The 18766-nt window shown below is 37.0% G+C and overlaps 1 protein-coding gene across 4 annotated transcripts in view; it reads right to left on the bottom strand.

Annotated features, from left to right (window-relative positions):
- Positions 1–1145: 1145 nt before the first annotated feature.
- The window catches only part of CNKSR2 (connector enhancer of kinase suppressor of Ras 2), a 293610-nt gene continuing 275989 nt past the window's right edge, over positions 1146–18766 (bottom strand). For all 4 annotated transcript variants that reach the window (XM_047845020.1, XM_047845018.1, XM_047845021.1 and 1 more), the window contains 2 exons: positions 6605–6801; positions 1146–3550 (listed from right to left, as the gene is read on the bottom strand). In XM_047845020.1, the coding sequence (XP_047700976.1) occupies positions 3335–3550; positions 6605–6801 (413 nt within the window). In that variant the 3' untranslated portion in view covers positions 1146–3334. The remainder of the gene's footprint in view (positions 3551–6604; positions 6802–18766) is intronic.

Below are 18766 nucleotides of genomic sequence, written 5' to 3'. Positions count from 1 at the left end.
TGCAGTCTCCGGGCGACGGGGGAGAAAAAGTCGCGCTTGAGCAGGTTTACAGAGTAATACGTGGGCTTTTCCTAAGAATGGGACTCTGGGAGCAGGGCGGCTTCTGAAGTTTAAATATGCAAACAAGGGCTTGGCCCAACAGGAACATTTCCCCTTAAGCTGAGAATGGGAGACAGGATGAGTCAAAACAGAAGGATATATGTATCTGCTTCAGTGAGCTGGAAGTCTAGGAAGACTCACGCTGGACTAGAGATGGACTTTTGCAAAGAAGATATGACACTGTTTTCCCTCTTAAAGTGTTTCCTTAGGTGCTAGACTGGTTACTTGTGCCAAACAAGGCCAAAAATGTACAAGAAATTATATACAAAACCCAGAAAATTGTTAGCTATAAAAGCTGTAATAAATAGTCCGAAAATATGGCATTATCTGAATAAATAGTGAAGGGAAAGTGCCTTCATTAAATAGCATGAAATCACTGTAAGGAGAGCTATGATTTTATGATCCAGAACCATGTTTATAGTTCTGTTCTGTTGGTTTAATATAAATGTAGAACTGAGAAAGAAAAAAAAAATCTCTAGGAAAGCACTTGTTTTTGGAAAAAGTATACTAGGTTAAGTTTTTGTGTCCCTCATCCTTAATCCCTAGCCTGCTTTTGCCTTGGCTTTAGGCCATTCATTGGTTTTATTTCAGCAGTCCTTAGCCATAATAATCAGGCTTTTTTGGTTAAGCAGCACATCTAGCAAAACCCAAACCTGTTTCTTTCATCTTTAAATATTCATTCTGCAGACATGCCATAGGTTATATTTGTAAAAAAAAACCAACAACTCCCAAAAACAATAACTTATTTTTGGTGGTGCACCCCCCCCCCCCCAACTTCCCAAGAATCAACAGAGGAAGGAAAGAGGAGTATGTGAAATTTTCAAGTTTGTGGCAGTTAAGTGGGAAACCAGCTTGATTTTGCAGGGTCTCAGAAAACATACTTGCATACACTGAACAGCTGCTGCTTCTGGCTTATACCACCAGTGGAATGGCAAAGTTAGAACTGGTAACTAGGGAAGGGGGTAGGGGGAAGATGGCTCTGTGATTAGGTCTCAAAGAAATGTGGTGAGGAACTCTGCATGAATAAAGTAGGTGCTTTGTAAGGATTCATTAAGAGCTAAATTTATTTCACTTCAGTTTACAGTGCTGCCTCTCTCCTAGATTTGAAACTAATGCAATAAAATGTACAGATAAATATAGTGTTAAAAGGTCTCTTTCATGCTAAGCTAGTCACGAGTCTTTTAAAATTCATTAGTTTAATTTTTACCATTTAAAACAACAGAGCTGACTTTACAAAGGTAAAAGCTGCTTAGTAGCAACACAACTAGTCTTTCCATCAACTGCTCGTTGTTTACAGGGTACAACCTTGCTGCTGTATCCATGACACATCCATCAGGTACAGATATTTTTAAGTGAATGTACACATTTGGTCTAGTAAACATCAACAAGTCTAAACACCTGTAACAAGCACACTTCATTTTAGGACAAGAGGTTTTTGTTTTTTTACATATACAAAATTCCACAAATTTAATGTACGTCAATATCCATGCAGTAAATAAATGTTTTTACAAATAGTTTTTTTAAATGATAAAAATATTACACTAGACCCCAAATTCCATACAAACATTAATACATGATTTCTCATCCATTTTGACTAAATATAGGATTACTGAAAATGTGCTGTAGAAAGGCCACTCTCCTGTACAGTGTGCAAAGTCTGCAAAACGATAGTGATTCAATGTTGATTTCAAAAGCAAAGAAAATGATCCCTGCTGTGGAGTTTTTACTTCCTCCCCTACAGCAAAAAATATTCACTGGCATATATCTGAACTCTTAGAGATGAAAGTACATTCACTGAGCTGTACAGGCAACAGTATAAAGCTGATTAGAAGTAGATTTAGGATATAGAATAGTAAAGGAGGGCCCCTTCCTCCTCCTAAAAAAACAGCAAATTGTGACTTGTACGTTATGCAGCCAGACACTAAAAAGCAGCACAGTCATTATCATGCTGTGATCACTTTCAAAAATGAGATACTTATAAATGGAAATATGTGAAGAGTACTTTTTCGTAGACTTCATCCACTCTACAGAACAATTCATGAAGCTAGGAAGAACCTCTATAAATTCTTTCTCTCATGTAGTTCATTGTAATATATCTCTGAATGACCATCATCCTCTTGCTCCTCAGGAGAGAGGCACATTTTTATTTTTCAACATTGTTTTCATATTAGAACACACACCAGCCTGTAACTAAACATATTTTACTCCCCTGCTTGAAGTATAATTATGTAAGCTTAATTAATGGACTAGGGGGAAAATTGGAAAAATAACTGGAAAGTTGAGTCATTTCAGTTTATACCTTGTTTTTTAGGAGCTGGAGTTTAAAAACATGAGTTTGGGCTAAAATTATATATATATATATATATATATATATATATATATATATATATATATATATATCTTAGCTGCCTTTCTGGGTGAATTAGCTGTGTTTTAAAAAAATCCACTCTCAAATTCCTCTGTACACAATCAGCATTTCATCACTACAAAAATAAAGGAAGATTTAAACCAAGAAAATAAAGCAGCTCTATCTTCAATTTTGGTCTTAGTTACAAAAACATCTTACAAAGCTTTGCCCTGATACACCATTAAGTGTCCCCATAGATTTGGAATAATACTTCCATTAACCAGCTTTCACAAGTTAATAGACTATTAAGACGAATATTAGATACCTGAACTTTTCTTATGTTGATGCTCTTCTATTTTGCTTAACTCTTGTATGCACATCTACATTTCACAAAAATAAAACTACAGCATTAAACTTTGTGCAATGTTTAAGAAAATTCTTAGAACATTTTAATAAATATAAAAAAGGTTTAAATTCTTTCCCACCCACAAGGATGTCTGCACCTGAAAAAGTGTGATTTACTTTTGAAGTCTTGTTTATATAAAATTAACTTAAAGGGAGAAAAGATGACCTTATATAGAAAACTGCCTTTTTGTGGTTTTACTACTTGAAGACCACCTGTCTTCAGAGTTATTTGCAAAAGTTAATTTTAAGTCATTGAAGACAGTTGATTTTGCACATGGTAAACATAAGCTGAGCACTAATTGCATATAAAATATACAAATGCTCATTAAAGACAGTGGTATAATGACCATATATGGTTTGTTTCATGTAGTTTGGTAACATTAAAGTATAGCTTGTCAAGTGTCCCACACACTGATATAAAACTACCTCATATACTTATTCAAAGTACCAAAAGGTACCAGATGGCCAGAGGGCAGAATACACTTACACATGAGTTTCAATGTATGAGTGAGTGTGTGCAAGAGAGGAAGTGATTACATCTACTTCAGAAGAAATACTTAATGGGTCATTTGAGGTGGTGTTTTGACAGATATCCAAGAAAAGATCGAGGTACATCTGCTTCCATTGTTGGAATTCTTTAGATGTCAAGTCTGGATTGTCTAGGACTTTATCAATAATGGCTACTTCCCCTTCTCTGGCCTGAAAAGCAAAAGGATTCAACAGTTAAGTTGGGTACAGACTTTTGTTCAAGTTTAAAATAAAAAGTTAATATGTAAATATTAAGAAGCCCATATGACACAGTTATGGTTTGCTCAAACCCAGCTATTTATAATCAAGTCCTAGTGTACTTTTTTCTACACCCAAGGTATGCCTGTATTGCCCACTGTGTGTGGTTAAATTTTTAATCTTGGCCAGTCTTGTTTCCTGTCTCTGCCTATGGAAACCTTCCTCATTCTTTGAGAGCCGGTTCAAATGCCTCTCATTTCTTAAAGCTTTCCTTCAACAATGGGAAAAAAAGGTTTTCTCCCTCATTTATGTCCTCCTGACACTTTATCAGTGCCACTGAGTGGACTTCTCTCACATTCTGTCTTGAGTTAGTCTTGCACTGTTCTGTCTCTCCTGCCAGATGGTTAGCTCCTCATCCTTGTATGAGAGAAGGCATGGCCCTTCTGTCACTACAAATACATAATTCTTGTTGTATGAACATCATGACTGCTTTCCTGTAGCAATGGGGGTCTGCGATGCAAAGTAGCCCTCCCTTCTCAGCTGGGGCCGGTTCTCAGCTGAAGAATGAGCTCCATTATGAGAGAACTCAGTACAGCACAGCTATCACCTGTGGGAGAAGTGAGTCTTCCGGGTGGGAAGGGGGATGGAAGATGAGGGAGTGAGACAGTCTGAGAAGCTGAGGCTTGTCTTTAAAAAAATTTTTTTTCAAGCATTTATTGGAACACCTGGGTGGCTCAGTTGGTTAAAGCGTTGGACTTCAGCTCAGGTCATGATCTTGAGGTTAGTGAGTTCGAGCCCCGGGTTGGACTCTGTACTGACAGCTCAGAGCCTGGAGGCTGCTTCAGATTCTGTGTCTCTCTCTCTCTCTGCTCCCCCCAACTCTCTTTCTCAAAAATAAACATTAAAAAATTTAAAATAAAATGTTTATTTTTATTTATATTTTTCTAATTTGTTTTAAATTTTATTTATTTTTAAAATTTATATTCTAGTTTGACATATAGTGGAAAATGTTTATTTTAGAGAGGGAGAGAGCACAAGCAGGGTAGGGACAGAGAGAGAGGGGGACAGAGAATCTGAAGCAGGCTCCACGCTGTCAGCACAAAGCGGGACCGGGGGCTCTATCCCACAAACCATGAGATCATGATTTGAGCCGAAGTCAGAAGCTCAACCGACTGAGTCCCCCAGGCACCCCGTAAGGCCTGTCTTTTAAGGGCTCAAGGAAGAGATAGGGAAGTCTAGGGAATGTTCTTCAGGAGGTGGGTAGGGAGAGCTGGGAAGGAAAGATAGCAAGGTGCCTAAGCAGTTGTTCCAGTTCCAGGTGGGGACAATGGGGCTGCAGCCAAGGATGTTGGGAGTCGTCCTGTGCTTGGGGAGGCAGGTCTGTTACAATTCCAGGGACTACACAATCTATGGCCATACCACCCTGAACGCGCCCGATCTCGTCTGATCTCGGAAGCTAAGCAGGGTCGGGCCTGGTTAGTAGCTGGATGGGAGACAATTCTAGGGACTACACACATCCAAGGTTGCTTGGGCAGTTATCCTTCCCTAATGGGAGATTTGCATTCTCTGTTAATTTCCCACACTGAAAAGTATAGGGCTTCTTAGTTTGGTTTTATCAATGAGGGGCATTTTTTTACACCGACTTTTCATCATCTTTACCCCAGAGAGTGGAGCACAGCGTCACATACCTAGTGATGCACCAATACTCAATGAACTGAACACTGGCAGGAGCTCAAACTCTTTGCTACTGGAAGTAAACATTTTTAGGGAATCCAGAGCGTAAAAGACAGGGGTGAGGTGCTTAGAAAGAAAGACAGAAGCAGGTCTTTAAAATATGTAAGCCCGAACTGCTTCAAAATGCCTGTCTGCTTTCGCAACTAGACAGTTTGGATCTGAATGGGGTGGGGTGCTCTATAAGGTGGGAGGGTGGGGTTATCTTTGGAGTAGGGCTGGTTAGCAGAATTATTCTTATGAATATTATAGCTCTTTTTAAAATTCTGCTCTTAGTTACCAAAAGGCTATTAAGTTGTCCCACGGATTTCCAGTAGTGTTTGCATGAATACCAACTGAAAGCTAATTTACTCTGAAAACTTGGCTGCTTGCTTCTGGAAACTTTTTCAAATCATGCATTTTCTATTTTGTTTCTCTCTTTCGTACTCATCTATGCTTTAAAATCACAAAACCTCAGCAGTATACTATGGATCTGAAATATTTCCCAAAGGAGCCCTCTGACCTTTTGTTTCCTGAGATTACTGTACTACATACTCTGTATGGTAGTTCTTTTCTGTTTTTGATTTTTCAAGGGCGCAAGGCCTGCTTATGGAGAGTTTTTGTACAGCAGGCCCTGTCCCCTCATATACACTCACAGTGAGGGGGCTCTGTTTTCTGCCTCCTTCAATTTCCTGCCTCTCTGCTCCTCTCTCTCCACTACCTCCTCCCCACTATGGGGGTGGGATAATAAAGAGACTGGAGATAATGTAAGCACTTACGGAAATGCAGAATAAGAAAGTAACATGTGAGCTGGGAACTGATAGCGTAAACAGAACAATTATAAAATTTCTATATGGAACATGAATCACTGTGGCTTCACTCCAAATGTGCTGCAGGAGATAGGCACCAAATATCTCAAAGCCTTTTAGTGCCCACTATTGCATTCTGCATGCATGCTGTGTTCTTTTAATAACTATATTAATAACTACATGGCAAATTTATCTTAGGAAAATGAAAGACCGAGGAATAACACCAGCCTCACATTTTTGAAAAAAATTTAATTACATCCTGTTTTCTCTGAGAATTAAGTCAAATAACATTTAGCCAATGCTTTGATATGATAATGAAAAGTTAAGGTTACTTCCTCTTTATGCACTTACTACCCTATAGGAACAGCTCAGTTTCAGGTTCTTCCTGTTTACTTGCTGTCCACTCCACCTCCCCATTTAGTATTTCTTCATTTAGAGTATCTGGTAATCCACTCACTTCAAGAATGAATATCTTGAAAGGAATTTCTCTTTCCATTTCATATCTTACCTTTAAAGTGCTTTTGAGAATTCTCAGCCTGTGTAGTTTTTCATTCATCACAGGGTCATTACATCTCTTTATAAATGATAGCTTGTATTCCATCTTGGTTGAAATGCGATGTTCTCCCAGTGGTGACAGACTGGCTTGCTCCAATGCCCTGTATAAATCTTGCAATGAATCTCCTAACTTTTCTTCCCTACTTTCACCTGCAATGTGCGAAAAAAGAGAGAAATGAATCTGGTGTAATGAACACTTATCGGATACTCCAAAAATCTACTAAAAAAAAAATCCAAACCATTTGAGAAACAGAATAATGAATGATTGGGAAAACACTCTATTACATTAAAAAAAAAACCCACAGCTGCTAGTTATAGTGGGTAAAATTTTTAAAATGGTCAAATAATAAGATGTTTGATTAACAAAATATCTCTTAATAGCAAATCACCATACATATCTTGAGTCCATTAAGTTCAAAGATAGAGTACAAAAGGTACACAACACAGAAACAATCCTGCACATAATTTAATATTTTGACACATTAGTGAATATCCCTTATCATTATACTGAGAAGCACAGAAGTGCTGATTAATAGAGCTCTCCTGGTTTAGCAATACTGAATGAGCTGGTTTTTACATTTTTCCAGACTGCATAAGATGGAATGGCATTCACTGGAGTATATTTGATTATAAAAATCTTCCAATAGTGTACCATAGAAGATCATTAGGTTTCATGTGACTGCCATAGTAATGCCTGCCGCATTGTAAATACAGTAAATTATCATATATTACCATTAAAAATATTGCTTTAATTAAAATGAAATATGAGAATATGTTTATGTGCAAATGTAAGGAAAAATCTGGCACATACTAAGAGAAGCTACGTAGCATTTGTAATATCTGGGAGGAAAATACTGCAATTAAATATTTTTGAGAAAATAAATTAGAGACTGGTTCAGGAAAGGAACTAGATCTATCTGAATAAATCAAACTCCCATCTTCTTCTTTAATTGCCTGAATATTGATGTCATATCTTTCTCAACAATGATAAAGATAAACTTGGATTTTGCTTTGAGTGGTAGACAGGATTAGGGCTATATCACATATCCTTTAATAGAGAGCCAAAGAATCCTATTTGAGGAATACTAATTATATTGGCTCAAGGAGTAAATATGGAATGTTGTTCATTCTACCATGGTCCATATGAATATTTTAGGTTTGCTGACCTAGTTAAAAAAAAATGGACTCTCTAATTGCTAATTGATAACAATACTAGTTAACACTTGTATGTGCTGGAAAGAAGGGTAAATGATTAACATTCATGATCTCTTTTAATTTTCACAATACTGAGAGTAGATGTATTTGGTTTTCATTTTACAGCAGGGAAGCACCTTGCTCAAGGACATACTTAGGAAGTGTAAATGGTGGAGCCAGAATTGCAACTGGGTAGTCTGGCTCCAGAATCCATGATTTTAACAAGAATTCTACACTGCCAATTTTGCCAGTGTTCATTTCAACTGTGTATTTAACAGTAGGTGTTGATGAATTTGTGAGGATTCCTTAAAAAGGAGCATTCTAAAAAAATGTTTGAGAGTGTACCTAAAGTGCCCCCAAAGTCCATAAACACAGTACCTTAACTTGAAAGGATCACCTTTAGGGTTAAAAAATAGCTTCATTTCAGTTTCATACTCAAATTTTGGCGCTACTGCTGAGGTTAGCAACTAATGGTAGGTATGGTTATTGAGTCTTTCCATTAGAAAGTTCCTTGTTATCATCAGCACATGCTATCATTAATTCCTCTATAACGAATTTTTAACTTCCTAATCATGTACCTAAATTAAAACTATGAAAATACAAAAGCCCCTTTAAACAACAGCTTTTTAATTCTCTGTTGGCTCATCCTTGAATGTCTGCAACACCTAGAGGATTTCGAGGGATGGGTGAGTGGAGGACTGCGAAAAGGAGGGAATTGCTTTGTGGGTTAAGAACAAGATGAAAGTAATATGGGGAATTATGACTGAGAATGGTTTGGAGCCAGGAAGGCACAAAATCATAAGGTCATTCAGAGTAACTAAATGGGAGTTGTAAAAACAAGGATATATTTGAACAGCATAATTCCATTTCATAAAATCACAGGCCAGGAAAGGACCCCAAGGAATTAGTTAGTAGTCCTCATTCTTTTTGCCTCAGGGCAAGACTGCATCTAAAGCCAGATGTAATTTCGTACAGCTGGGGTGAGGGGGGGATGGAAGGCCTGACTTATGTGAATTACAGTAGTCAATGTATCAGGTGGCCTACTGTAGTATTAGTTTTTCAGTTTTTGAAAGAATATGAAGAAAAAAAGGGATTCAGATGAGAGTTTCAGGATTTAAGGGAGGAATAAGTATTTTTACATTTTATAGAGTAAATTTTTATTATACAATAACCTTCCATAGTAGCTAATACTATAGCACATATATATTTTCTTTAACAACATTCTTACCCAGTATTCTTTCTCCCCAGTTCTTAAAGTTTGTGGAATACTGGGCTAGGGAACTGATTTTTTTTGGTAAAATTTCAATGTGGTTTTACTTTAAGAAGGGTAAATAAAGATTTCATATTAAAAAGTGACAAACACAGCTATTAAATAAATAAAAATGGAAAGTTTTTTTCCCCCTTCTTGCTGTTAAGGGGGAAAAAGCATTTAAGCAAAGGACAACATAATTTTGCGAAGAATCTGGTTTGACAGCTGTTAAGAAGAATTGAATATAGATTTATCTTTGGGCAGCACATTTGAACAAGGAATCACAATGAGACGGAACACAGAAACATTTCCAAGTATATTAAGGGAATAGTGCGGCTCCTATTAGAGATAAGTAAGGCTCCCCTCCCCCCAGTCCATACACGTCATACACATATGCAACACCACAAGACAGAGCAGTGGGATGAGAAAGGATGAGGGATTGAGATGCCAGGCTACCACAAATGCCACCAATTACTTAACATTTTAAGACCAGACAAAGAGTCCTTTTATTGTTAAAGGACGGGGGTGAGGAGCAAAGTCACATTATAAATCTGATTCACTGTGCTCAACAGTCAAAACAACACAGAACTCAACATTCAAGACAAAAACAGACCTTTATTTTCTTTTATAATTTTCAATTGGTTTCCTTGATTTTTTTTTCTCAGATGAATAGCAATTAAGTCAATTGGAGCTACTGTTGCAGCTGAAAATATGAAAGCACCTTTATTTTCTTCTCGTTTTGCCCTCTTCATCTCCTCACTTCTCTTCTGGTTTCTCTTTTTTCAACTTTGGCTTTTCTTATTCTAGAAGAGGCTTGCTTTTGAAGATGAGGCAAGAAGTTGTTGACTTCGGCTTCCCAATGGACTTGCCTTCAGTGTATCAGTTCAGCCATTTGGAGCACTGGCGGAAAACCAGCTCTTTTGCAATTTGACAGAATGTTTTCTGAAAGTTGGCAGAGTGCAGAAGACCTCATGCAAACCACAGGATGCGCATAGGAACCTTCTGCAATTCCTAATGAGGAAGTGTATCAGCTGCTACAATGGAATTTTAATTTGTATCCAATTTACTCAGGAATTCTGGGTCTACGGCAGGAATAAATTCCCTCCCAAATTTTATTTGTGGTTATTTTACAATATGCAAATTGATCCTGTGTCAGATGACATACTCTTCCACTTTTATTAAAAGCAAAGTGAACATATAAATTTCCTCTTTCCGATATAAAATTTCATTGATAGATTTGAGGATCACAATAAAGTCACTGATGGATTAAACTTGTATTCTGTGTTTGGGGGGGTCATTTCTGGCTGTGTCCTACTTGGTAGGGTTGAAAGAAGACCCCCTATTGTCTCATTTATACTCTAACTACACTATGAAATATGGTGACTCTAGGAATGTGGTATCACAACAGCTCACTGTCCGGCGGTCTCAGGTGGCATGTGACTTCCAGGTGGTGATAAAGAAAAGTTCAAGGAAAAATATTAGCTAACGCAAAATAATACGTTGTTGGAACTTTCTTGCGAGTGGCTTATTAGCAGATGATAATGCATTTCTCATACACTGAAAGGTCTTTGGGTCGACGTATTTCCCTACATTCATGCTCAGTGGTTTCCAAACTTTTTTCATTGTGCATCTTTACCAGTTAAAACACTTCTATTGTTGATAACCTACATATATGTATTACTGTATATTAATAGATATGCATGTTATAAAAAAGACACAGAAAATAAATTCGAAAGGACGAATTATAAAACCTGGGGAGAAATTCCAATGTTTTTTCTTCCTGAACCTTAATGGGACTGCATGTACTCTCCTTCAGAGACAGACTGTGACTTTCCCGGAGCAGAATACACCTCCCTCTCATTTGCATTCCCCATTCTTCTACCTGGCACAGTGCCTTTTGCACCCAACGTTTAAAGTGAAGTACTCCAAAGAGGGCTCCCTATCAGGTGACTGTGTAATTTTTCTGACAGTCTATTGTATAATTTCCTTCATGTTTCTTTGGTGAACGTTAAGGAGAGCATAATATAGACTTGGAGACCTAAAATTTCATGCTGGTGTCCTTACCGTTTCCCTGACCGTGCAATGGCAATGTTGTAAGAGAGTAAAAAATAAAAATAAAACAAAATGAAATGCATATACTAACTGGGCTCTTGAAGAACCAAGCCAACAACAGATAATCAGTTCTGGTACATGTTTTGGAAGGGAACCGTGCTCTTTTAAAATTGGACAATGATGTTCTCGTGGAAACAGTTGTTCCTTCCGCAACACAGCGGGGTAATGCAGAAAGCTGGGAAAAGCTAAGTCACAAGTGAGAGAGCAGGCTGGACATAGCAGCATTAGTCACCAGTCAGATGTGAGAGGCATTCGTTCTTGTACAGCCGCAGAGTGCTCTGAGGCTTCCAGGCTGAGGGCGTCACGTATGTGGAGTACTATTCTTGTCATGAAGGGCAATTAACATTTGCATTGAGACTCGGGAGTATTTTCTGTGAATACTAATTTACTACCACGCCATAATAAACAACTTCTTTATATGTAGGTGACAATTAAACGTTTAATGGGTTCAATGTAGACAGGTTTAATGCTTCTAGGTTTTATGCTAAAGATGATTATGTATTCAGGAGTTTGCACTGTAATTTGAATTGTCTTATAATTAAATATTAGATCTCTTAATTCATGTTTTTATATAAGTCCACTAGTTATGTCTAGCATTGTAAAACTGGAGGGAGGGCAGTTTGTTATATCAGAAAAAAAAAGGCAGAAGATATTAAAAGCTGGCTTTTACTTGTTGCTCTGTACCCCACCATCCTTTTCATAATTAGAAGTAATTTATATTCTTTTAGGCACAATAATAATGATGAAAAAAATGATTTCAAGTGAGAAAAACTTTCTTTTAAAAGAACAGCTCGAGTGAATCCTCTTTTTAAAGAACATGTGAAGCCTATTCCTGCAAGAATGACCTTGTGCTTCATCAGAATTAAGTATAGCCCATATTAGTGTCAGTCAATCCCTTCTGCACAACATGAAAGCTTACTTCCTAAAAGATGTGACAAAAGAGACAGAACTGAAGTTTATTCTACACTTCATTCTCTAAGCATGTAATTTCTGCCAAATTGTGTGGTTTACTGCCACAAATATGACAGTGGTCAAATTTTCAGGGCACTACAGTAGTTTTTATGACGAATAGTACAGATGGCAAAATCTTGGTGTCCTTGGCATTGATATATTGATCCAAAAGGAAGGTTCTTTGAAGGACAATCACAAACATAAATGACAGATTATAGATTTGCCCATAGGATATAGAAAATTTAACTAGTAGAGACATGTAGGTCAAAGTACCTTACTCTCAGATGGGAATTCATAAAGGGGACAGTTTAAAACCAAAGCTAAGAGATGATTATATTAAAAAATCAATGTGGAGTCACCATATTCCTTAACGAGAAAAAACTAAAATTTTTCTTATCATAACAATTTACCATGACTTAAACAGAGAGAATGACCCAAGAAAATCCCACTAATATTAGATGCCAACAAAAAGCTTTTCAATGGATTTCTTCATACCACAACCATCATTTTTACATATACTTAAAAAACACATTAAAATGGTTAGAGCACAGAGGCAAGTGTAAGGCAGATCAATGTGATTTTATTCACAACACAAATTCCATTTGTGGGAAAGAAGCATAGATTTCTCCTCTTTGGAAAGATATTTACTATCAAGCATACTTAGCAAATTATTTAGCTATCTAAAAAGATTTGATACCAATTGGTCATATTTTTATTTTTAAGTAATTTATATGTTTACAGGTATTCACATTATGCAATACCACACACTGCGGTGACAGGAAGGAAAAAAAAACATTTCCAAATACAATGTTAAATTATTTGTTCATTGCACAGTATGAAATATCCATTAATTAGCATTGAAATTATTACAGAGTGTCTTAATCCAACTAAATTAAGGAAATTTCACATCCACTACAGAAGAAAAATAAGCATTATTGAGCCATAGGGACCCAGTTACATAGTATTAAATAATATCTGCAGCTAATTCGAAAGACATCCAGACAAAATACTTTTTCAAAAGTGAGAACCACAGCCTATAGATTTGGAAAATTTTACAGAAAAAGAATAGCTCATGCCTGTCCTATGAGGCAACACCATTTGTATACAAGTGCCAAGAAATAAGGAGAAAGTTAGGATTTTAGCTGAGGAATCTAATAAAGCCTGGCATGAGGAATTTTCTTCATTAGTGTCACCGAAAGCAGTCTCTGTGTTGCACCTGAATACACTTTATAATAGAATAAACATAGTAAATTTCAGAGCAGGTTGTGTATACCTTGCCTTAATAGATTACACTTAATTTAGTACAATACAGCACGTCAAGTTTTAAAAATGCAAAATACACTTAATACACAGAATTTGCTTCCTCGCTTTGTCTTAAAGAGGCCACCAAAGAGTCCGTTAAATAGCCAGGGTTGTCTAGTTATCGGAGCTGATCCCTCTCCTTTCCTGGTGTCAGGAGAACACAACTGAGGTGTCACGACACACAGCCCTTCCCCGGTCAGTACCCTTCCCCTTCTGTTCTCCCATAGAAACGGCAGTTTTCTGTCACTGTGCTCCATCTTGATAGGCTTTGATCTTACGCTAGTCCCAGTGTAGGAAGCTTGCATTCTTCTTAAGAGTGGCCTGCCCCTCTTAATATCCCTTTAGGGAGGCCCCCAATCCAAAACACTTGATGATCTAACCTTTTTTAAAAGTCATTTTTCTGTTATAAACAGCAAGGACGAGGCCATTTTAGTTGCTTGCAAGAGGTTGATGTTGAGTCTGCGCCGTGCCGACTCTCTCCGATCTAAATTCTCTAAACATTAGCTTATCAATCTGTGAGTCCAATGGGTTGAGTGCCAACAGAAGTGGATCCGATTTGGCATGGAGAGGTTCTACCAACTCTCGCAGTGTATTAGCCTAATATGATAAAGCAGTGATACAATATGATGAAAGACCTGCGAGTGCCATTATTATTTCCAAAGCACATTAGTATTTGTATTAGAAATACCATCATGCAATACCCATGAAGAGAAAAGAGAAAAAAATGGCTAGAATTGCATATGGTTTTAATACTATCATGTCTTTCTGTTGGCATGCAAGTCTACTTGGCCATAAATGGGACAATTTTTGTTTTTACGCTTGGTTATTTGGAAATGCCAATCTTATGTATACAAAATAATACACAGCGCAGATACATCTTTTCCCACTTCTATACTTGTATATGCACATATATAATTGTAATCAGAAAAGTTTAGGGTAAAAGTATGCTCCATACACATTTAAAATGATCAGTCTTTCAAGAAAATTCAACTGTATTTCTATATGAGATCTTTCCTCGAATTCATCCAATCAAGAAGCATGAGGAAAAATTTTCTGGTCTGCCTTCTACCTAACTGCCCTAATATATATGCTACATGTGTTCATCAGTATGGCTCCAATGAGGAGGCTGCATGCTGACCAATACAAAGTGGAGAGAAATGAAAAGCTCTAACAGGGTAAACACGATGAAATGGTGACTTTACACCTGAGCATTAGCCACATGCCAAGGAATTAAGAAACAACAAAAGACCAAAATTTCTGAGTGACCTGGGAAACTAAGAACAATAAGGATAACATAAACTGTAGTCTTTTTTAGTTCATTTTATTTTGGGTTTTGGGGAATCCAAATATTATCATCAGGCACAAATCAGCCATATTTTTTCTTTCTAGCCTGAGGCAGATTTTTATCTCCAGAATCCTATAGCATCCTTTTTTGAGTTATATTAAGAAGAAGGAACAAAGTGGGAGAGGGAACAGATAAAGCATGTTGCTCATTATTACCTCCCTTAGAATGGGAAGGGCACATGTTGCCCATATCACAGTATCTAGATAACAGAATACAGCTATTTTTTTTAAGTAGGCTTCACACCCAGCATGAGCCTGAACTCGTGACTCTGAGGTCAAGACGTGAGCTGAGATCAAGAGTCAGATGCTTAACTGACTGAGCCACCCAGGCGCCCCAGAAGAACTAATTTTTATTTTATCATATCATACCCTTCTTTTGCAGAAAAGGGCCTTGGAAGTAAGTAATCATGTAGATCAAATGAAAGAAAAGACAATACTACAATTTGTAGAAATTATAGTACTGGAACACTAACTTTGGCTTGTTTCACTTTATTATGTTAGGTCATGGAATTGCAAACAGCAAAATCAGAGGCAATCTAACCTTGAGCACAAGGTCATTTCCAAATTTAAACTGTTCTTAATTTGTCTATGCAATTCAAACAGTTTCCAAGTTGTTGTTTTGAACACATCCTTCTTTCCCCCTCAGAAACAGTGTTACATGACAGGTTCAATTTCCTTGTGCACCTAACTAATAGTTAAATTTAGTTCACACTAAACCTGAACCAGAGTCCTGGTAATTAAGTCACATTTGGTTACATTTGTGACATTGTTTCTATAGGATTGCTGAAATCTACTCCCAGATACTGGAAACACCTCATGGGAGCACCTTGCCACAGTGCAGGATGGTGGGGGAAGAAGGATGGCTACTTCAAATGGTTATAGGACCACCTGGCTGACTCGGTTGATTTTGGCTCAAGTCATGATCCCACGGTCGGGATCAAGCCCCCATGTTGGGCTTGGCTTGGGATTCTTTCTCTCTTTCTTTCCTTCTGCCCTCCCCTCTCTAAAACAAAACAAAACAAAACAAAACAAAACAAAACAAAACAAAACAAAACAAAAAACAAAACAAAAACAAATGGCTACAGCTAGTTCCCAGTCAGTATACATTAGCATAAAAGATAACTCCTTAGGGCAAGATGTTTATTCAACTAGCCGTGGTCAGGACCATTGGCTACCAAATCTTAGGGGTGGAGATTTGCTTATTAAACACAGATTTCTGGGCCCTACACCTAATCTACTGTATCAGAATTTCTGGGTATGCAACTATGGAACTCAAGAACCTGTGTTTTAAGGAAGCAACCCTGGTGATTCTTGTACCCAGTGTAGTTTGTGACCTCCTGCTTCAGGACAGGCAGAGGGATGGGCTATACTGTTGGTAGGGCTGTTTGAGTAATGGCAATTTTGTACTGCATATACAAGTAGTCTGTAAGTCATAAGTTCTACAACTATAACACTGTGTATCAAAGCTCAAACAACTTTAAGGTTTTTGCTGAGGAACTGGATGCAAATGTCTTGGTCTACAGAGAACACAGGAAGATTTGGAAAACGGCTTGAATAAATTCTTTAAAACTTAAATTTTATGTAGTGTCAAATAGCTTATTTTAATTTTTGAGGCAAACAGAACAACTATAAAGATACTTCCAGATTCCAGCCCACTGAATGAACTGTACATCTGTGCATTCTGAATCTCCAGTATAAGAAGCAACGGCAGGCAGATCAGTTATGATGGACTAGTACATGGTTAATCTACATGAAATCTCTAAAATACAAAATGAACCCACTTCATAAATGATACTGCTCCACATAGGCCTATCTTGGACTTCTGTAAATCTCATACTTTAACTTTTTCAAGTCCTTTTCTGATTCTCAACAGTATTTCCTTTTCTTTCCCTTTGTACTTTTGTGGGGCTTTCTCTCTCTCCCTATTTCTACTCTTCTTTGCAGCTGACAACTTCATTTATCCCCAAATAGTCAAAATATTCAAACCAGTTAAAACTAATTTACTATAATGAGACTATTTTTATTCTTGTTTTTTAAAGAGTAGGTGGAAATTACATGTTCTTGTAAAAAAAAAAAAAACCTTAAATTACATGGTTCTTGATTGGTGTTTGTTTGTTTGTTTGTTTGTTTGTTTGTTTGTTTTTGGCCAGTACCCTAACTATAAAAATATCCCCAGGGCTCTTGGGAGGGCTCAGCCAGTTAAGTGTCTAACTTCGGCTCAGGTCATGCTCTCGCGGTCTATGGGTTTGAGCCCCGGGTAAGGCTCTGTGCTGATAGCTCTGAGCCTGCAGCCTGCTTCAGATTCTGTGTCTCCCTCTCTCTCTGCCCCTCTCCTGCTCGCACTCTCTCTCTCTCTCTGTCACACACAAAAAATGAATAAACATTAGACAAATTTAAAAAATATTCCCTACTTCCTGCTCTTAAAATAAACTTCACTATTTAGCAAGTTTTTAAACAATTATACTTTGAAACAACAGCAACACACCTGCATCTATGCTGCTTCAAGCACATCAGTAATATTTCTTTTTGATATATTACTTAACAAATATTTATTGAACTTCCACTCATCACTGAAACCTTCAATTGTGAGGCCACCAGCCTAGCTGTATAAAAAGAAACAGATTCTGTTTTACTGTTACTAAACCCCTTGAGAGATCAGAAAGGTGAACCCAGATGCGATACCATGTTGAGTCATGTATAAAATGACTTATTCCAGTCTGGATCCACCTCCTATGCAAAGCTCTTCACAGATTGTATTTATGTAGCAATTACTGAGGAGGATATTTCCTTTCCTTTTTGTTTCATAAATTTAAAAATCTCCTAAGGATTATCCAGATAATTAGCAGAAATAGAGATTCTAGAAACATAAGTTTCAGAAATGTAATCAGGCTTCTAATAGTGTACCTGCTAGGAATAGCTGATGATCCTTGAATCAAATGCCTGAGAGTTAGATTATATGGTAAGGACATAGGCACAAACATTTGCGAGAGAATGATTAAGTTTGAATTCAAAATAGGTGACAAAAATCTTTTCCTTAATGAATGAAAGAGAAGAAAATATGTGAAAATGGAAATAAGAAGTGCTTAAGCTTCCCAGCTTCCCAGTACTTTTCTACTTCTGGGTTCTACGGGAAAATTTGGTTCTATCTATTCCATTATCATTGAGATTGAGGGGAAATTTAAGGGCAAAGCTACTGACTACTGGTCTTAAACTGCTAGCAGATAACAAAGGTCACCAAGTGCAGACATCCAAACAACACTGTAGAGTTCTCAGGAGAGTAGAACCGGTTTGTGTGCTTTAAAAAAATTTGTTTAACATTATTATCTGGAGGCTCACCTTTTAAATGTGTGTTCAGATTTAGGTTTTTCTTTTTGAAAAACAGGAATATCTAACACCATGAATTGATAATCAGTGATACTTTTCTCAGTGTCAGTATTGGAAAGAATGGGCTGACACCTTGGTTCAGAATGTTCGAACCAAGAGACTTGTTCATTGTGGCTTGAGTAAGTAGTATCTGTCCAAATTTTGAGAGCCTATTTTCTTGTAAAGGTTTAAGTTCAAAAAGACAGGATATCAGATTTTTAAAAAAATTTCTTTGCTTATTTTTTATTTAATACCATAGGGGAAAGGAACTGGAAAGTCTTTATTTTTATTTTATGATTGAGAAGTAAAATTTTCACAACAAAGTATTCTTTTTTTAAAAAATAAAGTGATAAGTAGTAAAATGTAATACAGTTTGTTTTTATACTTAAAGCACTTATGGAGATCTTTAAATAGCAATTCCAGGTAAAATAAAATACTTGATAAACCTAGCCACAGGCAAAACAGATAAGGAAATACTGTTTCCATATAATTAGAATGTTCCTCTAAATTGCCAAATCACAGTTCTCTCTGTGTATAATTCATCGGAGACAGTATTTCCTTATGAAAGTAGTATTTCATTGTAATGTACCTATTGCTATA

This window comes from Prionailurus viverrinus, chromosome X, assembly GCF_022837055.1.
Source record: "Prionailurus viverrinus isolate Anna chromosome X, UM_Priviv_1.0, whole genome shotgun sequence".
Lineage (NCBI taxonomy): Eukaryota > Metazoa > Chordata > Mammalia > Carnivora > Felidae > Prionailurus > Prionailurus viverrinus.
The sequence above is the reverse complement of the archived record's forward strand: the minus strand, read 5'-3'. Positions and strand labels throughout refer to the sequence as shown.